General features: G+C 47.2%; 7 protein-coding genes across 7 annotated transcripts; 4 read left to right on the top strand and 3 right to left on the bottom strand.

The window, feature by feature from the left end:
* Positions 1-513: 513 nt before the first annotated feature.
* Positions 514-1,568, top strand: EDB82DRAFT_476274 (uncharacterized protein; the record flags this gene model as incomplete). Its single annotated transcript, XM_025736307.1, has 4 exons — positions 514-589; positions 682-785; positions 837-1,305; positions 1,351-1,568. 4 exons carry the CDS (start codon positions 514-516, stop codon positions 1,566-1,568), a joined length of 867 nt encoding a protein of 288 aa, XP_025586927.1.
* Positions 1,569-6,216: 4,648 nt separating this feature from the next.
* On the top strand, positions 6,217-7,870 carry EDB82DRAFT_537415 (uncharacterized protein). The gene is made up of 4 exons (XM_025736306.2): positions 6,217-6,406; positions 6,454-6,589; positions 6,636-7,308; positions 7,357-7,870. Exons 1-4 carry the CDS (start codon positions 6,302-6,304, stop codon positions 7,820-7,822), a joined length of 1,380 nt encoding a protein of 459 aa, XP_025586926.1. The 5' UTR covers positions 6,217-6,301; the 3' UTR covers positions 7,823-7,870.
* On the bottom strand, positions 7,851-9,111 carry EDB82DRAFT_502033 (uncharacterized protein). Its single transcript, XM_065608657.1, has one exon. The coding sequence runs from the start codon at positions 9,104-9,106 to the stop codon at positions 7,946-7,948; it is 1,161 nt and encodes a 386-aa protein (XP_065465068.1). The 5' UTR covers positions 9,107-9,111; the 3' UTR covers positions 7,851-7,945.
* Positions 9,112-9,359: 248 nt separating this feature from the next.
* Positions 9,360-13,922, bottom strand: EDB82DRAFT_567319 (uncharacterized protein; the record flags this gene model as incomplete). The annotated part of the gene is made up of 5 exons (XM_065609842.1): positions 12,789-13,922; positions 11,893-12,733; positions 10,893-11,835; positions 9,684-10,571; positions 9,360-9,545 (listed from the first exon to the last, which is right to left on the bottom strand). The coding sequence occupies exons 1-5, from the start codon at positions 13,777-13,779 to the stop codon at positions 9,360-9,362; spliced, it is 3,849 nt and encodes a 1,282-aa protein (XP_065465067.1). The 5' UTR covers positions 13,780-13,922.
* Positions 13,923-14,906: 984 nt separating this feature from the next.
* Positions 14,907-17,059, top strand: EDB82DRAFT_502030 (heterokaryon incompatibility protein-domain-containing protein). The gene has a single exon (XM_025736303.2). It carries the CDS (start codon positions 15,188-15,190, stop codon positions 17,009-17,011), a length of 1,824 nt encoding a protein of 607 aa, XP_025586923.1. The 5' UTR covers positions 14,907-15,187; the 3' UTR covers positions 17,012-17,059.
* EDB82DRAFT_502029 (major facilitator superfamily domain-containing protein) lies at positions 17,060-18,951 on the bottom strand. Its single transcript, XM_025736302.2, has 2 exons — positions 17,802-18,951; positions 17,060-17,742 (listed from the first exon to the last, which is right to left on the bottom strand). Exons 1-2 carry the CDS (start codon positions 18,856-18,858, stop codon positions 17,177-17,179), a joined length of 1,623 nt encoding a protein of 540 aa, XP_025586922.2. The 5' UTR covers positions 18,859-18,951; the 3' UTR covers positions 17,060-17,176.
* Positions 18,952-19,427: 476 nt separating this feature from the next.
* Positions 19,428-22,677, top strand: EDB82DRAFT_502025 (uncharacterized protein). The gene is made up of 6 exons (XM_065608656.1): positions 19,428-19,874; positions 20,040-20,151; positions 20,207-20,478; positions 20,539-20,906; positions 20,974-21,650; positions 21,705-22,677. Exons 1-6 carry the CDS (start codon positions 19,679-19,681, stop codon positions 22,369-22,371), a joined length of 2,292 nt encoding a protein of 763 aa, XP_065465066.1. The 5' UTR covers positions 19,428-19,678; the 3' UTR covers positions 22,372-22,677.
* Positions 22,678-22,972: the final 295 nt, after the last annotated feature.

Below are 22,972 nucleotides of genomic sequence, written 5' to 3'. Positions count from 1 at the left end.
TGAAGAATGTTGATAAAAAGTACTCATAGACCTCGATTTTGGGTAGGATGTGGAAGCACTTATCAACACTGGCTTTTACATGCATGTCCTAATGCGGGAGACATAATCTGGGGTACATGGGGTATCAGGGGAAACCTTTTGATATCGCGGAGAGTTGCCATTTACAATCAAAAACAGATTAGACCAAGCCGAATAACTCGCCTCGGTAGGGAATTGACTCTTTCAGTAGGAATTCCCTAGTTTATCATCGAAAAGCCTCTAGATAGGTGGCTGCGTCTGAAAGCGGAGCCCTCATCCCCTCATCAGTGTTACCAGTTTCGGCAACTAACCGCGCCACTGTTGACCCATTAGGCCAGGACTTCAAGCGTATACAGTAACCTCTGAAGTTTATAGTTCAAACTTTAACATAATTAGACCTTATGATAGTCTATTAAACACAAGAATTTGGAATCGCGGACAAAATTGCAGACAATATACACATCGAGCATTTTGTGATCGGCCCCATGCACAAAGATGAGTCAATCAAGACAATCCACTAATCTCTTCGATGTTCGAGGGATTGTGGCAGTCGTAACAGGTGGTGGCAGCGGTATGTCTGTCCTAAGAACAGAAAAGCCTATTGTTCCTAGCAAGGGCATCTTCCACGCAAAGGACGACGTGAAAGCTGATTGACACATCTAGGACTTGGATTATTCATGACCCGAGCTTTGGCTGAAAATGGGGCAAAGAAAGTCTACATCATTGGCAGGAGGCAGAATATCTTGGAAGACGCTGTTAAGGAGATCGTAGGTTACAGAACACAGTAGATGGATATACAGTTCTTTGACAGCTAGCAGGGCTTGGATAACGTGGTTCCGATCCAATGCGACGTCACAAACCGCGAAAACCTCAAGGCCACAACAAGGGTAATTGAGGACGAGGTTGGATACATTAATCTTCTAGTCGCCAATTCTGGTATTGCCGGTCCTTCTGGAAATGTCCCACCCAATGCGACAATTGCCCAAGTCCAAGATGTCCTTCTAGATACCCCTATGGAGGAATTTACCAATACCTATCATGTCAACTGTACTGCGGTTTTCTACACGGCTATTGCGTTCCTCCATCTGCTTGAAAAGGGAAACGAGTCTGGCTACCAAGGGGATAGAAGTCAGCTCATCGCGACCAGCAGTATCGGGAGCTTCAACCGAAAGATCACTGCTGGCTTTGCGTACGGAACCAGCAAAGCTGCAACAACTATGATGCTTAAAGTGCTGGCCACTTATCTGGTGCCTTACAGGATCCGTGCAAATATTCTTTGTCCAGGACGTAAGTACTGCGACCAACTAGAAGAATGCTAAACTAACAGTTTAGTGTTTCCAACTGATCTTACAACAAGCTTGATAAAAGGCGATGACCCAACTGTGGAGGGTGCATTTCCTCCAGATCAGATTCCTGCTGAGCGAGCCGGTATGCCGGAGGATATTATGGGTCCTTTGATATACCTGGCCTCTCGTGCGGGGGCATATTGCAATGGCAATTGTGTATTGACAGATGGAGGTCGCTTGAGTGTCACTCCGGCCACTTACTAGGGTGGTAGAGATGAGTTGGGTGTGGTAAGCTTGTCTCCTATGTCAGTAAGACGATTTAAAAGGCGCCACAGTTATCTAATTGATCGAAATGCACATTTGCACATATCGACTTTGTCGAAGCTGGTGGATAGATGTCAAGAAGTTGAGGATCAGATACCCAAAAGACCACGATGCATGGTCGCATTGGACCGTGCCACTGCGTGTCGTGTCACCCATTTTCTAATAATTTATACGCTCGGCACTGAGTCCAAACGATGTCCTGTAGATGCCGCTTATATGCACAGTCAAGCCAGCCGTCTTAATTCAAGGATTTTCGACCAGGAAAAGATATCCAGATTCAGTCCGAAAGGCAGTACCGCTGTTAGAGGTGAGTTGACGATGCCCGGAATCTTTATTTTCTCCTCACCGACGACAATGCTGGTTAATGAGAAGTCACCAATGCTAAAGGGCTTGTGGTGCCCCCCTCCCGCCCCCTGATCAACTTTGACACAACGGACGGTGATCCTTCCTCTAGCTAAGCCAGTCTCTTATATAAGCGGTTGTAGTCTCTTCATTTGGGCTTGTTGGACTCGTTGGTCTATAAATAGAGAGTTAGACTAACATCTTGTAATGTATCTTGAAGATTTGATTCAAGGCTGACTTCTGGGTGTAGGCAGTTGGATGCAATCCTCGCAGGATGCTTCGTCTTTGTCCCTTAGGTCGTCGCCTTTGCCTTCACTCTCTTCCTTCTTCTTTTCTTCCTCTTCTCCCGTTTCTAGTCTTAACCTCGGCCCCAGCATCGTTCGCAAATGGAACGATCGGGAAGAGCCAGTAGAGTCGGCCGGCCACCTTGGGCCATGTCTATGACGGAGAGGAAGACACCCACGACCCTTTCGCACGTCCATTTGTTACCCCCGTATCGATTTTGGATTCTACCTGAAATCTGGATCATGTTTTGCAGTCGTCTTTGATTCGTAAATGATTGTGTTCACATGAAAGTCGCAGCTTATCATGGATGGTGAAATCCGTAGATTGTGACCATTCAAGTGATATCTATCTCGCTCCAGCTTCTTTCATCTAGATATAGACTTGGGGGAGAAACAAGAGTAAAGCTAGCGAGAAGAAAGACTAGAAGCAATTCATCTTCATTAGGGGTTACGACGTCTGGTGAGAAAGGACAATAAGCCGGCAGCTCGTCTTGTGGGTGATACGGTAGCTGGCAACGATCGGCATTGCAATCATACGTCAAACCAAACACCATTTTGCCTCCTAACCAATGGCCTATTGCCGCAGGCATTTGGTGTCTGTGTATGATCTTCGAAGTCCAAGATTCGACTCCACCATCGAGTTTATATTCGCCACGAACTTACAACAGATACGTATTTGATGACCGAACAACACATTGTCCACAGAGGCGACAGTGTTTAGATTCAAACTCATTTGCCCATACTCTTCTTCTCTTGTAGGTGGAGAAATTGGGTGGTAGATGTGCGTTTGCCCCGTCTTCCGCCTCTTCCAGAATCTGTATGAGTTCTCGTTCTTTGATCAACTTGTTGCCGCGTCCTACAGTCCATCTGAGGACTTACTATTCTGCGTTCGCAGCTATACTGACCCTCGCGGGCCGCAACCACATCCCAACCCACTGAATATCGAAGCCCTGGGCGAAGCTCGGCATGACCGATGGGATTTTCAACACTTCGTTGGTCTAACTTTGCTTCACAGCAGTATTCTAATCCCTTATGGGCCGCGAACGCCGTGCTCTATCACGGGCGCGGTCAGGGCGAGAATGAGAATAAATCAGGACCGTGCGGACCCTGTGGACACAATGTGGAAGCGAAGGATCATGTTGTTCGCTGGTATTGTACATTTGTGTCCTGCCTGGCGGCATCACTCCAAAGTTCAGACGGTAGTGGTATGCAAATATAACATGGGTTTGGGCTGGCGTGTTGTGTCATGGAAGGTCTTCAGCTTATGGGAATGCTGTACCAAGAACGTGCGTTACAACTTCTGGTCGCCATCATCTTCTGTGAGTTTGAGGTTGTAGCGAGACCTTCGTGTTAACAGCCTGTCTAGGTAATAACCCCTCATCTCAGCTATCGTTTATGCAAGAAGAGTGCTTTCACCAATTCAATAGTGATGTTCTGTTAAATCAAACCATTGCTCGACGCGGGTGAACCTTCATCCAACGTAGCCTAGTTCCTTGACCTATTTTCCCAAAAGATTGGTGACAGTCTGCACAACAGGAACTTGCTAAGTCTAGATGCACTGCAGCTCATGCACTGAACAATGCCCTGTGTCAACGCTCAGTCCCTGGTAGGACTAGAGGACATTATGATGATGGGGACTAATAATGCTCTTAGCTGTTCAATCACTGGATTTTAAGCTTCTCTGACACGTATGAGTTTTGAGAAAATCTGACGACCCATACTGGGTATCTGACGTCGTACAGCCCTTCATCTCACAGTCGACCTAAGCTTTCGCGTCAAGGGTAGTTAATAGATAACCTATCCCCAATCTTACGGATCGATCAGAATGGGTCTTAGGTCCGCCGCCACAACGACATCTGTGGGGTTTAAGGCAATTCGATCCTGCCAAGAGAGCCTAAGTAATGAATTATTGGCTTGGTAAATCCAGAAAGAGATGTTTATTTCCGATTGCTCAGACACTTTTCAGGTAGCTTGTTGAGTCATGGCGTTCCGTAGCTAGCGAGAGACTAACCTCAGTCGACGTCGAATTTCTTGGACGATCCGGAGCTGACATCCGAACTGATGTGCTTGAAGCGTGTTCCGCGTGTTTGACAAGGTTGCTAAGCCTGGCCTGGGGTAGGCACACGTGAGCGCGGAACACGTGTCGCAATTGATCATGATGTTCAACCTCGAGGGTTTGACCCCTACATGTCAGAATATGCTCAAAGCGCAAGCGCCAAGATCAGGTCACCAGAGACATAACTAAACTGATTATGAACCGGATCAGCGATCTGCATGCCATGTGCGGTACGGAACACATGGCAGCAAGGTCTTAGCAGCAAGGGGCAATCCGAGGTTAGCTCGGCTGCGGAATTAAAGCGGCTTGGCAACGTGGCAAATGAGACAGACGTGCTTGGATGGGTTCGCGCAGAGTCATGTAGATCATATAGTGGTTAAGAAAAATGGAAATTTTGAGTCAGGTATAATGTACCGTCGTCGTGGAACTGAAGGATCAATAAGATAGATAGATAGCCTCATGCTGTGGGTATGAGATAATTAGCATTACCATTCCACATCAGATGAATCTGTGGTCTTGGCTAGCGGGTGTCAGAAAATAGCATATCCGTAGACTGACTTTAATTTCGTCTCTTGTGTGCCTCCCGCGGATTAAGTTTTCCGATGAGTTTATAAGCATTTGGGAGTGGAATCCATTACCCACATTCGTCATTGTCGAGGTTCCGCTCGTCCCTTGACTCGTGAGCTCCGCTCAAAGACGCAGATACACTCAATAAATTGTGCACCAAGGAGTATAGTGTCTTTAATCAAAACTAGAGCGCCAGAAATGGTGTATAGCAGTGCCTGATAATGCAGCCCATAGCCATGGATTGAAATTCGCCAACTATAAAATAGACGAGCAAATAAAATATGTGGCGTTATCATACCTCGGTCAGAGCTTGGCTTGGAAAAAGGTCCGATGCCACAAAAGCTAAGCGTGATTCTAGCGTCGGTCAAGTCTTCTCAGGGGGTCTTCTCCACCGTTTTCTTCGTCTTGGAACACGGAAGCCACCACAATAGTCAACCGTTAGTTAATGGCTGAAATGGTTGACATAGTAATTAAGCCAATAACAGCCACCAAATGGAAACAACTGCTCATAATAGTTAGACAGACTACCTAAATCTATTCAACGCAACTAAATCAAGGGGCTGTCATTAGTGCTGACGAAATGTTCACGTCAAGTCAGTATCGAGTTTTGTTTGAGATCCACCATTAGGGGATGTCTCCACAAGCTTCAATTTTTTCTTCTTTGCTTTTCCCGCTGTAGCCACTCTTTTTGTTTCCACGAGAGACGACGATCTGATCTGCGTGTTGTGGGTACGCACCCATAAGATCCAGGAACTTGGACCTCTATTCATGAATGATTGTCGATTCAATTGCCGCGTTCCCGAGGTATGAAGGACACTTCAATGACAAGCCGTCTGTCAATCACACACAGTTTCTGTTTCAGGATGATACCATTACTATGATTGGTTGGATAAAGTTCTTCTGCATAGACGTGACATTTGCTGATCTCTCTGATTGACATGACCGGGATTGGCCGATCTCCAAAGGTTAAAGGACGGAAGGACAATTCCCTAACTGAGTCTTGGTTTAGTTTACGAAGCTCCCTGTCCGTGTTGTACCAAATATTTTGGCATAGACTATCGTTTTGACGGACTCTTGGGCGGGTCAGGGGAAGTTTTAACCGCATCCAACGAGGTACCCGACGGTGCCGACACTTGATACCGATTCGCCACAAGTGGTTTTTTCCAGATCTCGTAGCCCTTGTGCTTAATTTAGTCTAGTCCCGCGATCAGACGTTGCACTGACTGCATTTTAAAGCTCAAAGTGTCCAGGTTTCATGGTGTCAGGCCTGATGTCCCTGCAGATGATCTCATTATATATCCGGGGACAACCACTCCTTTGGGAAGGCCAAAAAGCAAAAAGTGTGTGTGCTTATCTCCTGCATGTGTCGTACATAACCCCTCCAGTCCCCGCCTGGTTTGACTTGTCATTTCTGCCATATTACGATGATGCTGTTTCGCAGCCTTTTGGCCTGCCTTGTGGCGACATTGCCTTTGGCTTTGGCTCAGGATGATGCTATGTCTGCGTTGGCGACACTGCCAAAGTGTGCTGTAAGTACCCAAGTGTCTGACTGTAAGATATTCGCTGACAATCCAAGGCAAAATGCATGGTTACCGCGATTGAAACCTCGACATGTGAACTTGGGGATGTGAAATGTTCATGCACAAATGCGCCTCTTCAAGCAGAGATTGAAAAGTGTGTTTTGACGTCTTGTACAGTCCAAGAGGCTATGAGTATGTACAGCCCTCAAAGTGTATGATTTACGCTAACATCATCTAGGTACCAAGAACACCACCTTAACAGCATGCGGCGCACCTGTCCGAAACCACCGAGGCCAATTCGTTTCCACAAATACCGTGATGGGCATTTTATCAGGCCTTTTTATAGTACAACGATTCTCAACCAAGATCTTCCTGAAGTTGCCTCTTGGTCTCGATGATTTGTTTATGGTTTTCGTCGCGTGCACTGCAGTCCCGTCCATTACTATCAACGCATACGGTCTTGCCCCCAACGGAATCGGTCGCGATATCTGGACACTAACGCCTCAACAAATCACCAACTTCGGCCGATATTTCTACATCATGGCAATTCTATATTTCTGCCTACAAACCTTCCTTAAGCTATCTATGATTTTCTTTTTTCTTCGAATCTTCCCCACGAAAGGCGTTCGAAAGAGTCTCTGGAGTACCGTTATCTTCACAGCCATATTTGGACTGGTTTACATCTTCATCACCATTTTCCAATGTAGACCTATCAGTTATTTCTGGACAAAGTGGGATCACGAACATGAAGGGACATGTCTTGATGTCAACGCCGTCGTATGGTCAAGCGCATCTATCAATATTGCTCTTGATATTTGGATCTTGACTATTCCTCTTTCACAATTGAAGAAAATGAACCTGGATTGGAGGAAAAAGATTGGCGTGGGCATGATGTTTAGCGTTGGCATTTTGTAAGTTGTATCACGAAAATGCCTTTTCTATTACTAACATTTTTCAAGTGTTACCATTATGAGTATCCTTCGACTTAGCGCCACTGTCCAAGCAGGTACAGGCAAAGGCTCAAATAACCCGACTTGGGAATACATTGCTGTTACCAGATGGTCAACTATCGAAGGCAATGTCGGAATTATCTGCGCTTGTATGCCCTCACTTCGTATACTTCTCGTCCAAATCTTCCCCAAGATTCTTGGTACATCTCGCCGCGGATACCAGACCTATGATAAGTACGGCAGCAACAGGCCTACGAATGGAGGTACGAACGCAAGCCGATCTCGCTCGCGAGCACCACTTGGTACAACGTCTCATGTCGACAAAACACCTGCATCGCGTATCGATCCGATTGGTATTACTTGCGACCGCACGTATGAGGTGGAATATGGTCAGACAGATGAGACCCATCTGGTGGCCATGAAGGATATAGAGATGGACTGGCGTAGCGAAAGGTCCCAAAATTCTCAGCCATAGTTCAAAGTTTTAGTTTAATGAGAATATTGTTCACATGACTTGTGCTAGTCTTTCATAATAACAATTAATATCATGCCAAATGCAAAAGTCGCTAGTATAACACAAGAAGCCCAATTGTTGGCCCTAGTACTCATTCACCCTCGTCCATCCTCTCTCCCACTCTCGAAACCATGGGATGATCTGGTCATCTGCATAGTCCCACGAATCAGGTACTTGGTATCCAGGAGGAATAGAGAGAAGAAAGTTCCCTAGTGCCAGGAAGAGAAATCCATGCGGTCGTAGATCATGATCCGTCTTGACTACCTCGACATAAATCCAACGATCTAATCGTTCACGCAAGAATCTCCACCAGTCTTTGCAACCGTCACCAATATCACCGTAAGTGTGAGGGTATTGAAGTGCATAGGTAGCAGGCGCGAGCTTCATACTGGCAACCAGACGCCTGGAAGAGCCCGCTGACTTCCACACCAGGGAATAGATGCTTCCTTCGAGAACATGGTCGGGAGTGTAATCCCCCGGAGGATTATGTCCGAGACTGATTATTAAAGTGCTTGGTCCACCAATTTGACGACATTCTTTATCGGAGATGAGTTCTTTTGTCAAATCAGGCCAAAGAAGATCCCGTGTCGTCCAACCGAATTTGGCTCGTTGGCGTAGTACTTTTCCAAGGGAATTGTCGAAAGGTTTGAGTGGGTAAAACTTGTGAAATTGTATAGTCGGGATCGGGAGAAGACAATATGCCTTATTCCAAGATATGAAATTCAGACCAGCTGTTGTAGTGGCCTCATTGATGATATCGATAATGGGAGGGTCCCGGGTAGATTTGATGATGATAAATAGATCGGGGGCCCTGTCACGACGAAAGACTAGTTTTTCTGAATAGGTTCTATATCCTTCATGCTGAAGTAGATATCTGATCAAGCCCTGACATTTGGAACCGCGTTCAACATATAGAAGCAGTGAGTTGACCGGCCAACGACCGAATTCGAAGAAGTTGCGGACAAAGTCTCCCGCGATCAACCCGCCATGCTTGCCAAGCTCATTTCGGAATAGCGTCGGGTCGGTGACAAAGGGTTGTAATTGTTTCGTGACGCTGAGCAAACATGGTGAATCTGTCATATAATTGACTAGCCAGCGCAGGGATCGACATGTTGCATGTAAAGAGTATACGTCTACAACTCGCAGATGGTAGAGTATGGTGTCTACTATCGTCAAGTTTGGGTTCCCCCACTTGTTACTTAGCAGTTCAATAAGTCTTGAGGGTGGACTTGCTAGGGAATCCATGATCTGGTGTGTGTTCGGAAATCGGAGACTTCGAAAATTGGAATGGCGGGGTAACCAGCCAGTCGGTTTAATTATTTCTCCGTCTTAATGCATGTCACCAACAACTCTGATTGCTGCTGGAAATATGTTGCTGATTTTACCTATCAGTTGAGGTTCAGTTGTATCCACGACTGGCGATTAAGTTATATACTAGGAAGTGGCAATTGGCGCTGTAAGACATCTGTGTACAATTTACTTACAGATATCTACTGAACTATTCTGATACATACTTTCTTTTCATCCCCTTTTGTTGCGAAGGTCTTTTTCGCTCATACTGTAAAAGCTCTGGCATCATGATTGCAGGTGTTAGCCAATCTTTGTCCGAAGAGAAAAGATCCACGTTTCTGCCTGTAACCAATTCCCACGTCAATGTTCGTATTTGGCCCAAGGTTTCCTGATCCTGCCCATGGAAATATTCAGCAGATGAATCATGATGCTTATAGCCATCGAGCCCCATATCTAGCTTTGTCTTAAGCACCTCTGCCCTTCGTGCCAAATATGCGAGGGGTGTCCGCCCAGGAGTATCCTGAGAGTCTACTTCAACATGGGCATCCGCAATGAATAGTTTGCAACATCCCGCTTCAGCCTTCTCTGCTGCATATGAAAAGGGGGTTCGCCCCAATGTATCTGTCACGTTTGGATCTACTCCCGGGTTCTCCAGTAGTAGCTTAACCTTGAAAGCGTCCCCATATCCTGCTGCATAAGAGAGCGGAGTACGTCCAGAAGCATCTCTACTGTCAGGTCGCACCCGATTATCTGCAAGTAATAGTTGAAAACCGGAATGACACCGTGATTCTGCTGCGTATGAGAGTGGTGTACGGCCCTTATCATCCTCCATATCGGGTTTGATGCCTTGGGAAGCAAGCAGTAGTTGAGAGATTCCGTTATTACGGTATACTGTATGGCTAAGTGGTGTCCGTCTATCAAAATCTTGAATGTTAGGCTCTGCATCACTTCGAGCGAGGAAGAATTTGACAATTGATACATGGCCTTGAAGTGCTGCGTGGAATAGTGGCGTTCGTCCTTTGTGATCTTTGGAGTTTGCGTACACATGTCCGTGAACTATTATTGATCTGATCCTGTCTTTCAGTGATTGATTTGTTTCTGATTTGGGCCATGGTTTAAGAAGCGTTGGAAAAAGACAGCCGTCTCTGTCTTCTTGGGGTTCTCGGTGCTCTTTGTTTACCCCAAGAAGTAACCTCACGACTTCTTCCTGTCCAACTTTCGCTGCCAGGGACAGAGGCGTCATGCCGTTATCATCGACGAGGTCAGGGTCTACCTTTTTAGTAGCAATAAAATGCTTGGTAGTAGTCTCATGCCCAGCCCGCGCCGCAAGGTGTAACGGTGACATGCCGCCCCTGTCTCTAGATTCAGGATCGACATCTCGCATATTTAGCAGCGCCTCCACGATATCACGATGTCCAGCCTGTGCCGCGTGGTGCAATGGAGTCCAATAAGGATAAACCTTGAGATTTGGTGTTATACCTGACGCCCCAAGTAGTAGGTTGACTACATTCAGATGGCCAGCTTCTGAAGCAAAAGACAACGGAGTTCGCTCAAACACGGATTGCCTCTCTACAAACGATGGGTTCGAGTCGGGGGTAGCTCTGCCCTTGTTGAGTAAAACTGAAACGATCTCCGTATGACCCTGCTTTGCTGCATGAGATAGTGCTGTTCGTGGCAAATCTACGAACTCCCAATCGCTCTTTGACTCTACATCAACTGTGAAGTCCAAGAGTTGACTGACCACTTTCGTATGCCCCGCTTCAGAAGCATATGACAGCGGTGTCCGACCGCATCCATCTTTGACATCTGGTTCCATCCCACTGCTCAGAAGGGAGGCTGTTTCTCCCTCCAGTCCGAAGACCGCCGTTAAATGAAGACCAGTGACGCAGCCCAGTCTCGTCTGGAACCTAGTTTGATCAAGGCCGCATCGAAATTCTGGTATGCACTGACTCGATGAGCTCACGTGAGGATCGCTTTTCAAAAAGTTCAACATTTTGATGCATGGTTCTCCTCGGCGAGCGTGATAAGCCCAGTACCTGGCCGCATAAGAATATAACGGATGCTTGCCAAGTCGTCTTTGTATATCGCTAATATCAGACGAACTATACCCCATCTCATCTATCGCGTTAAATTGCCCACTGCTGAATTCTTCAAACAACAGGTACGTCAGGCAAGTTGAGGCAAGCTTCATCTCATAGTACTCCCTGGCGACGCGCTTCTCGGTATCCAAGTCTGATGGATTTTCGATGAATTTGGGGTTATCCGGAGACTCCAAAGATCGGAGACAATTTGGATTAGCCTTCAGATACTCCATCGTAGTAAAATGCAGTAATCTGACAGTTTCTGACCCTTCATCAATCATGACAAGGTCCATACACGCATGGAGGATCACGGTTGTGCTTTCGAGATCCTCCTCTTTGAGTACTGACATATCGTCTTCTACACTGAGTGCATGCCGAAACTCCGTCTTGGTAAGAGACTCTTGTGAAAATGTGAGCCACATCAGTGCTTTTCTCGCTAAGTCTCGGTGTTGCTGTCCCTGATTTCTGATCCTGCGAATGGTCTTCTCGTATGCATCCTTGTAAGCCGCTAGACCAGTGGGTAGATGGTCCAAAAACGAATATATGTCTTTCAGTTTTGTCTCTTCTTTGAGATTATCAAGGTAGATTCGGGCGAGGAGAAATCTGTAGCCTGTAAGTAAGCCATGTCACACCAAACTCGGGATAAAACGAGAGCCTCACACTCCATTGACTGCCCTGCTTAGTTTCTCTCTGACCGAATTTCGACAATCCTCTTTCAACTCCTTTGACAGTTCCGTGTTTTGTTCACTGAGAACCATCATTTGGGCCATTCTTTGATTGATGTATAGCTCTACGTCTTGATCATCGGCCTGGATATCATGGATCAAGCACCCTTCAAGCTTTCCGGGCAGGCTCGGCTTGGGACGCGAAGTGAGGAAGATGTTGGCTGTGGTCTCCTCTCGTAGTACAAGAACATCAGAAAGGAATTTATCCCATGACTCATGCTCATCTAGTGCATCGATGAGAATAAAAGTGGACAAAAAACTTTTGACGACTTGGCAGAGAGTATCCATGATGTCTTTAAACGATGGCCTCTTTTTCCCATAGTGATTTTTCTCATATAGTTCGTCCATCGCCTTTGGAAATGGTGACTGAGACAGTGCCAGTTGTCCCAGAAGACTAGCAAACAGATCCTGTGGTTTCTGTTCATCACGTTTCTGATAACTACAGTAGACGTATGCCAAGCCGACTGTAGGATCATCTCCGAACTTCGAATGTAGATACTCGATAGTGATGGCTGTGGTGATTGTTTTTCCTGCCCCAGGCATACCAGAACAAAAAAGGAATGAGTTTTTGGTTTCCAACCAGTTTTGGAAATCTTCGGAACTCAAGAATTGTTGACCTGTACCCGGTTGACGTTGCTCAGGCTGCAAAAATCCATGCTGCTCGGAAGAGTAATCAGCTGCACCCAGCCAGTCAACGATCTTCAGATCATCTTCCCTTTTTCTCTTGACATTTAAGGCTTCAACAATCTCTTTCGTCTCAGCTATAGGCTCAAGTCCTGGAGTTCAAATTATTAGAGATCCGATAACGTTAACATGCAATTATTTACTAACTTCCTTCGATCTGTTGAAGGACGTCCTTCATCTTTCTCTCTTCCTTGATCTTTTGAGGTGGAATTTGTAGAAGAAGCTGTTTCGCATAGGCTGCGGCTACAAGTGCCGCATAGCCTTGCCACTCTCGACCTCTGTGAGAGTCAGAATAGTCGCATATTCCTCTGATAACCACGCAAGGGAAGTGGTTAGCCAAGCCAGCAGCTTCCATCTCAAAACATAACACATGCTCTTTCTCGGCGAGCTCGTCTCTGACAGTGGCGTCCTCCATCAATTGACTACCCGATGCTATGAGACCATAGTGGATCTTCGGTTTGCCCTGGCCCTTTGTACGTGGATCTCGTGGCTTGAGATTCGAAGCGGGGCATACATCCAAGCATCTTGCTCCGGCGCGAGAATGGATGAAAGTGGATTCGTACAGCTTGTCTGTGTCATCATGCGGTCTTTGGAAGCCTTCGTCAATGAGATTTGTGTTCTTTAACAGCACTTCTTCAATTGTCTGGTCCAAATTGTGTCCTTTTCTGACATGATGTGCCGATAACTTGGTGATGGCTGCTAGGACAGGGAGAGGAGGCTGGTTCAAGGACCCCATAAGGTTGATGCCTCTTCCTTGAACTGTTGTCCCATGATCATATTGGATGAGGCCACCACTACGGTATGTAGGTGACCCAACCACAACATCACCAAGGCGAATATCATGTTGAGTCGGAATACCTCCACCGATGCCTACCATGAAGCCAATTCTGACATTAGGAAAAGTGCGAACCATGTCCCTTGCAGCATTTGCAGCACTGGTCCCTCCGTATTGCCCACGGGGCAACCCAGCAATAACAACATGGTGCTCCCCGATCTTCCCGAGAGTGTAATTGTTATTGTCGTTTTCTGGTGTCGGGACAATCTCTTCTAGCTCTTGATCAAGGAGTTCCTGGGCGGCAACAAGCTCAGCTCGGATCGCGCAAATCCAGCCAATAGTATAGATCCCGCAATCTACCATTGCGCCATGGGTGGGCTGGGTCAAATCTGAAGTTGTAAAGTGGAAGTGTGTCGTTGTGGCTTTCCCTAGTGCAGTAAAACCGCGATTGTGTGGAAGACTCGATGGTAGAGGAACGTGGGATTATTGTACGAGTAGGAATAATTTACTTTGTTTTAGGGAGCATGACCAGGCTACAAGGAGAAGATGTACGTATCGGTTTCATGAAGCGCCTCTCAGCACCACATTGGCGATCAATACTCTTTGAGACCAGGTACATGCCCAAACTAAGCCAAGACAAAGGCCCATTGTTAAAACACTACGCACGAGCTCTAGGCATTCACAGCGGCTGAAATGCATTCGGCCTTGGCGTGTGCCTTGCCGCCCAACATCCACACAGCCTGATTCAAGCAGAGGGCTGGTGGTTAGCAGAAAGGTTGGACCCCTAGTTCATAGAGTGTGAAAATAATTTACAGTCGTCTAAATCGTATTACCTACTTGTTTATCTCTCTGCATTCTATTGGTTAATGTTTTGAAACCTTTGGTTCGGGTTCAACCAACCAAAGTCCCACTGCAGGCTGACAGGATGGTCGGACAATGCTGACGTGGAGCGAATGAAGCAATATTCAGCCGCACTCGCTTATCATACTGCTGCCGTTTCTATTTACCCGAAGTTTTTATAGTTCCAATCGACTATTTAAAGTGCATTTTACAACTTGACACTCCTGAGGTCGGCAGCAGGCTGGGATGCCAAGGATCAGAAAAGCGTGAGATGCTTTAACGTACAGACTCATGAAATTAAAAATCGAAGTTGGTCCCAAGCTATTATTTTTATGTAACCAATCATATTATTTTAATTTTTGATCTTTTATCTAAAAATCAATCAGGCTGTACTCCGAGGTGAGTCAACTTGAGGCCCGCTGCGCTGCTTGCCTTCATATGTTTGTCCTGTATTTTCACGTCTCAGAATACCCTGGACAACAGGTCAGCGTCGCCCCCGCAGTACAGGCCAACAGACAGTTTGTTGGAAGATCACCGGCACATGTTGCATCCTGCAGGATGCTGTCGTGAAAAAAACAGTGAGCACTACTTGGCACATATATAGCCTACCACTGTTATAGCATTTCTGTCTAACATCCTTCAACGCTGTGGCTGAGTTCAATGGCTGTGCAAAGCAGTGTAACAACTGATAAGAGCGCCTACTCAAACCAAAGTTCCGGATTCAGGCCTCACTACTCGTTCTCAACGCCTACTTTCCAACTGTTATAAAATAGGAGGCCGTTTAAACAGTAAGAATTTCATTTAAATTACTTAAAAGGATACTTAAATGAGGCAATATTATTGACCTACCCATCTCATCGTCATCCCGAAAACTCGACCTTAATTGCCTCAACCCATATATCAAATCATCAACTGGTCTATCATCGTCGATATGCTTGCTTATTCATCACTAAATAGAGGCGCTGTGCGACTTCTTCGAATACCGGTTTCTACAGCAATAATTCAAGAACTTGAAGTTGTCTCTTTCCAGCTTACCCAGTCTCCTCCATACAATGCACTGAGTTACTGCTGGGGCGACTTGGACAGGTCTAGAACTATACGATGCAATGCCCAAACTTTAATGATCACTCCGCATCTCGAAGAGGCTATCAAGTCCTTGCGGTCACTCCAACGCGAAACGGAATGGATTTGGATCGACCAGATATGTATCAACCAAGACGATAAAGCAGAACGCGCTATTCAAGTCGATATGATGAAAGACATATACTCGTCATCTCTAGGGACCATCATCTGGCTGGGACCTAGTGTGCCGGGCATCGATAAGCTCCTGGGTTTAGTGAATATGATGTCTAGTTTCCATAAAGCAGACATAAACCCCACCGGCACCAGGAAACGCAGTCGATACACAAACGGCCAATTCCTCAAGCTTGGTCTCCCGGCAGCTCAAGACCCTGCATGGTCTGCATTCGGAGAGATCCTATGCCGGCCCTGGTTCATCAGATCATGGGTAATACAGGAAACAGCTCTATCGAAAGTCCCTCCTCGCATGGTCTGTGGGTCTGAATCAATATCTTGGGAGAAGTTCGTGCCTTCAGCATTATGGTTGTTATCGATGTGTTATCATATCAGCCCTCTACACCATATTCCAACAACACTCCCAGCTCTTCGATCCTTGAAGTTGTTCTATGAGCTAGAGCAGCTTAGGTTACCATGGGATTTAACTACCCTCCTCAACAAAGCGATACGGTTTAAAGCATCAGATCCAAAGGATAAGATATACTCTCTTCTAGCGTTGACCGATGAAGCAGATGCTCAAGGGCGGTTGCCTCCGCCACTACAGGCAAACTATGATAAGCCAACTGAGCAAGTCTTTCGTGATGTGACTAGACACATCATTAAGTCTACGGGTAGCCTAGCTATTTTATCACTGATCCGCTACATTCCCGATTGGGATCAATATTCTTCCTGGGCGATCGACTTTACAGCTACAATCAGATGGGACAGAATATCCTATTTCAACTGGGACCAACATGATCACAACAGGCGACGCCTCATCGAAACACTGAATCGTTCTTTTGGTGGCCGTTCAGCGGTTGTAGTTGATGATTCACCTGATCATATTCTAGGCCTCAAAGGGCTAGAAATCGACACTATCAGCACGACGTTCAACATCATGTCAAAGTCAGAGCTTGCTTCATATAATCCACAGATTTGGTCAACATGGACGGAAGCCTACGATCATCTCGAATCTCGATATCGCACAACTGAAGCTATTGCACGAGCATTTATGGTCACTATCACGGGTAATTGGAACCTCAACGACAGTGAGAGTATGAGTGAACAACCGTTGAGTTATTTCTGGGAATACATGTGGCGTGTACACCAAAAGCGTCGCCGCGACTCAGGCTTTGAGGATGCAGTCGATTCTGAACAAGAGAGTACGAAGTACCTAGTCCAACCAGATCCGAGTAATAAGCACCATGTCGACCTGTTCAGTCTTCATCTCGACTCAGCGCACGAAAGAAGGCTATTCATCACAAAAGACTTATCTTATATCGGCCTTGGACCAAGAATGATGGAGGAGAATGACATTATCTGCGTTCTGTTTGGGGGAGCTACACCGTTTGTACTAAGAAGAGTCGGAGAGTACTTTCGGTTTATTGGCGAGTGTTATGTATATGACTTGATGAATGGGGAAGTCATGGATGGTTTGGCGAATACCAAGTTTTTCGTCAAGGCGTTTCACCTTGTCTAGTTAGTCTTCGAATGAGACTTCTCTTAGGGTATAATTGCAATCAAGTGTTGTCTCGGGTCTAGGGTTCCCTGCACTAAGCTTGCTGTTTTGTATTAAATACATTATACTTTATAGAAGAGACACCTTATTCCTATTTAACAACTACATAACTTACCTTGTATAATATTAATGGACATGTTCCTTCTCTTCTGCTTTTGGGATCCTAACCATTGTCGCTGTAATAAGCGCGCCAGTAAGCGCAGAGGCCAGCCCAAACCACCAAATCGCCTTGATACCCTTGAGCCCAATCTCCTCGTTCGGCAGCATCTCTACCCTTGATCCAATTGCCCAGCTGATACTGGTCATGATAGCCACGGTGAGGTTTTGTACCGTGACTAGCAGGCTACCTGCTGCGCCCTGGTAGCTCCTGGGAACACTGCTCGTAATGAAGATGGCTGCTGCCGCGAAGCTCATATCTGGGCCGAACGTGGCAAGAATGATACCCGGCAGGGAGAGAACCCAATAACTCGTGGATGGAGTCTGGGGCAAGAAGAAGACAGGGCCAAGAGCAAAGGCGACCATACTAGCGGTGAAGATAACATGCGTAGGCACGACATGGAGCGTCTTTGAGACGACAAAGGCGGCGAGAATTCCAACGAGGCCATTAGGAAGGATGTAAAGGGTCGTGGTGAGAGGCGAAGCGTTCTGGTATCGCTGCCAAAATTGAATGGCATAGAATTGCCAGGCGCCGCCTGCGAACAACCATTAGTTAATTATAAGCGGACAATTTCAATGGAGTGTAATAACTTACTATATGCTCCGAGGCCGAGGAAATATGATATAAGAAGAGCGCCGAATCCGGGAGTCTTCCAAAGATTGTTAGGTATAAGTGGGCGGGCCACCCGCTTCTCAACAAAGTAAAAAGCCACGAGCATGGAAAACCCAACAATGATGGCGGAATACGTATAGGGACTCCAGTTAGCTGGGGATCCCTGAGTCAGTCCAAAGATGATGAGGGTGCTACCGATGGAGGCTAAACCGGCGCCAACATAGTCGAATTGGCGTATAGACGGCGCTTCAGAGTCGGAGCTGTCCTGGGCCGGAGAAAGGGCTGGGATGGTGAGTTGAGCAGCAAGACTCATGAAAGAGAGTAGAATAGCAGTGCTACCAAAGATCCATGGGAGATGGGCGCTCAAGGCTCCAGCCTGAAGACATCCCAACCAGTATCCAAAGGGTGAAAAGGCAGCCATTAGACTAAAAACGCGTGTCTTACGGATACCCGGTTTGTACACACGGCCCAGCACGCTCATTGATGCGGACACAAGTACACCAGCAGCGAGTCCCTGCATCGCTCGTGCGCAGAAGAATAGCGCTTTGAGCCGCAGGCTGACTGATACGGCGGCGATGGCCATCCAGAGCGTCTCCCAAAGAAACCCGCCGACTAAGAGGGGTTTTGGGGCGAGTAGGTCGGCCAAAGATCCTGAAATGATGACGGACAGACCACAGGGCAACATGGAAGCGCCAAGTAGCCAGGGAATCTCGGAGGGCGGGAGGCCTAGGGCAGAGGCAAAGATGGACTGGGTAATGGCAACGTGGCCGATGAGTATGGCAGAGACGAGTTGCCCGCCGGAGCAGGTCAGCACAAAGATAACTTCGGCAAAAAGGCTGGGAAGCTCGGGAGGTAGACCTTGTGAGGCGGGAGACTCTGACTCTGAAGTGCCTTGTTCTGGAGCCTCGCTGGTGAGAAGACCGGAGCCAGCGTGACCGCGAATGGGGCCCAGCTCGAGGCCCAGAGTGGCAGAGGGCTCGTTCATGACTACGGCGCCTTGTAGAATATTCGTCGAATGAATTCGTTGTTGGTCTACCATACTTTTCGTGGTTGTAAAAGCGCTTTCTCGAGTAGGGGATTGAAACAATTGCGTTTCTTAAAATATGACATGAGTTTTATGCGTGGGGTCACGTGGAAAGCACAAGAAATCATGATTCATCCTGGTAAAGGACAAAGAACAATGGCTACGTCGTTTGTGTTGGTCCTGGTCTTACCCTTCAAGTTGGAGGGGGACTGAGACAGAAGGGAGCTGACGTCACAAAGAACCACACGGTGAGAGTCCCCTTGGCTAAACATCAACGCTGATCCAACAGCCATCATGGTATCGACCAGTCAATGCTTGCCATGGACGTTACACAACTCATGCAATAATGAGGATGCCAAGAAAGCGATCGGGAATAGCGACGGGTAAATTACCAAATGCAGGCTTGTGCCTATAGCCGTAATATGCCCCCTGCGCAGCTTAACGCCACCGGACCATATTCCCCGACCATGCACAGGGGTTGGTACTCAAATGCTCCCCATGCTTCTCGACGTAGAAGGTCACATTTCGGACTTGACTTGAGCTCTACGCCCGCGTAGACTTTGCGTTATCAGACGATGTGATAGTGTACATGCCCGGGCAGCAGCAAAGTCTTTGGCCTGTAAGGAACTTTGCAGAGTAGGACAACGTGGTAAGAGTGTAAACAAAATGAAGTGATAAATCGGTCCTCCCAGACAAAAGACAATTATCTTCACCTCTTTTCATTCGACTTATAGTCATCAAAACCTGCACCAACAACAATACTGCACTTCATTGAAGTCTCAGCAAAACCGCTACAAGCCAACACCAGTGCCAACAACATACCAAAGCAGACAAAATGGATGCCCCCAGCTATTCTTGCAAGATCCTTATTGTCGGCGGCAGCGTCGCCGGCCTGGCTTTGGCCAACATGCTCGAACAAGTCGGCATAGACTTTGTCGTCCTCGAGGCTGGTAGCAAGATTGATCCCACTGTAGGCGGAGGTATTTCTGTGCAGCCACAAATGTCCCGAATACTTGATCAGATAGGCTGTTGGTGAGTTTTCATCCTCATCATTGCTACCCATACTTGAACCCATCCCCTCTCTTGGACGAAATATCATTAGCCCTTTTTAGTTGACAAAGACCAAAGTATGTTCAAATCACTCCCTTTTCATCTTCCTTTAGCATAGAGCATTCTAACGAGTGATGGCTATAAAGGGGACGCTATTCGAAATGGCATTCAAGACCTCGACAATCACGTTTCCGTTCGGGATCAGCTGGGCAATACAATATTTAAGTTCGATGGCCTGGCTGACGCTCTACAAAAGAGGTTCGTTCCAAATACACCGATATGACAGTTATCGTTTGTCTACTAACTTATATAGACACGGATATCCGGTAGTCTTTGTTGAACGCCAAACTCTGCTCCGGACCCTCTATGACAATATGCATGACAAAGACAAGGTCTTGCTACAGAAGCGTTTCGTCAAGCTGGAGCACAGTGATGACAAGGTCATTGTCACCACGCAAGATGGGTGCACCTATGAAGGCGACATCGTTATCGGGGCTGATGGAATGCATAGCCTTGTACGTAAGGAGATGCATCGTCTCGCTCACAAGTTGTCTCCGGGATACTTTGACAAGGATGAATATTCTCGTGAGTGCCACCCGGCGGCTTCTGAAGTGGGAGCATCGCTGACTTGATGAACTACCAAAGTGGTGCCGTGCCTGTACAAGTGCATTTGGGGCATCTCGCACCCCACACCGAGCATCAAGGCGGGTAGCATCCATGTCGTTATGGCCAAGGACCACAGCTACTCGCTATTCGCCGGCCGTGGAAAACTCTATTGGTTTCTCTACGTAAAGAACGCTTCTATAATGCATGGAAAGCAGGTGCCTCGTTACACAGCCGAGGATGAACGGCAGCTTGCAGAGCAGTATTTTGAGGACCACTTCGGCAAGACTGTTACTTTTGGCGATGTCTACAAGAACAAGATTGTATCGAGCCTTACTCCTCTGCACGAGTATCAGTGGAAACGATGGCACTTTGGCCGCATCATGACGATTGGAGATGCCTGCCACAAGGTAAAAAGCCGTAGCACAGCATTGTCTCCTGTCCATAGCTCGACCAAGTACTAACACGAGACTGCAGGTCCATCCCCTCGGCGGAAGCGGAGGCGGTGCTGCCGTTGAAGACGGCGCTGTCCTCGTGAACGCACTACTGCAAAAACTCCGACAATCGCCAAGCCAGAATCTTTCCACGAGGGACTTTGAGGATATATTTTTAAGAGCCCAGGCCGCCCAGGAGGATCGCTCGCTTAGACTTGTCAACAGCGCCACCGAGAAGCAGAAGGCGGATGCCATGCAAGGCATGCTCGCGCCACTAGCCGTCAAATTTATAATACCGAACCTGACGGATGACCAGGCGCTAGCCATGGATAGCGCCAGAGCAATCACGGGGCAGCGGATCGAAGCGCTGCCAGTACCGGTGCGGGATCGCTACGTGCCTTACAACGACGAACTGCCAGCAAAGCCCTTGAGGAAGGGCTCTTTCATCATGAACTCTTGTTTTGCAGGAGTCCAGTTATTGCTATTCATGGCAGCCTATGTGCCACTCAGCACATTGGTATCCTGGATCGGCAACTTTCGAGGGCTAGTTCACGGGGACTATCTTGACGCGTTTGTTCAGCATCTGGTAAATGCTCATGAAAGCGCTTCGACCAGTCAAGTATCACAGTCCACGATCTCCCTGGTTCTACTCACCCCCATCTTCCTGCTTTGGTCACTCGAGGGTTTTCGCCGAGGTAACCTCGGCTCCCCGTGGTCATGGTATGTAATCAGTCACTCGTTGCTTTTTGACTCGAGATTTTAACTAGGATCAAGGCCTATCACGTTGTTTCTTACAGTTGGACTGACAATGGGCGAGGGAGCGAAAGTTTTCCCTCTCTACTTTCTGTTCACCATGCTCAACTCGTCCAGAACCATCTTTACCTCTGTGACCGGAAGACCCGTGCCTCTTGCCGTGGCCAATGTCATGGTTCCTGTGACCTTGACCATTTATGCTGTCCAGATAGCCCTTTGTACGGCAGTGGCTACCAATCAAGCCTATGATGGTTACTTCATGGCCATGGGACGCTTACTTCCAGCGTGTGCGGCAGCCATCATACGGCTCCTTGCCTCAAACCCCCCGTCAAAAGTTCAGTCTGTTGGTCGAACTTCTTACAAGGAATATATGGCACCATACATGAATGAAGACTTCCCATCAATCATGAATTGGTATCGAGTTATCCTCACCCTGAGTGTGGCAGGGGACATGGTTGTTATGCTGGGGTCCTCTTCTCCTACGCAGCCAACCCTGGTTTTATCCAGCATCGTTGTGCACTGCCTACAGACTGCCTTTCAACTGAGGAGCTTGGGTTACGCAACAACCGGACAAGCCGCAGCCTCAATGGTCATGATCATATTAGGCACCAAGATTCTGGGACCAACGACGGTCTATTGCGGGCTGTGGTACTGGAGAGAGAACGTTATTCACGGCCTGAGCAAGTGACTCGTTACATGAGACGCGAAGCTTACCTGCAGAATAAGAACAGACAAGGCTGTTGTCCATAAAATCCAAGACGGACTTCTTTTAACGGAAGAGGAAGGTAGGATTGAAAATAAAGATAATGGGAGTGCGGGCTAAGAGAACTTGCTAAGGCATGGGGAGGCTAGAGTACCTGTACGTGTCTGCCGAAGGGTTTTCCTCGACCATTGGGTATGCATTCACATTCGATGGTATTGATGGAAAGTCACTCAATAGTACCTCACTGTTCACAAAATAATATATGCAATCTATATGGCGCAGTCTATACATCACAACATATCTTCATGAATGGCTGGCTGAAGTAAGTGAACTAACAATCGGATACGAAGTCATGTCGTGGCATCATACATGGTTATGTCACCAGAGTTCAATGTTATTCTGTAATACACATTTCTGTCAGTACAGTCTTCCATGACACAGACTTGTTGCGTCTCGCTTGTAGTTGCCCTCCTCCCTCCGCCATCCACGAGATAGCTCGCATGAGATGACAGTTGTAAACTACTTGTAGATACATGATTACTGATATCAGACGGCTGGAACTATCTCTTTAAGCAAGCAAAGAATA

This window comes from Fusarium venenatum (assembly GCF_020744135.1).
Source record: "Fusarium venenatum strain MPI-CAGE-CH-0201 chromosome Unknown EDB82scaffold_2, whole genome shotgun sequence".
NCBI classification, from domain to species: domain Eukaryota; kingdom Fungi; phylum Ascomycota; class Sordariomycetes; order Hypocreales; family Nectriaceae; genus Fusarium; species Fusarium venenatum.
The sequence above is the reverse complement of the archived record's forward strand: the minus strand, read 5'-3'. Positions and strand labels throughout refer to the sequence as shown.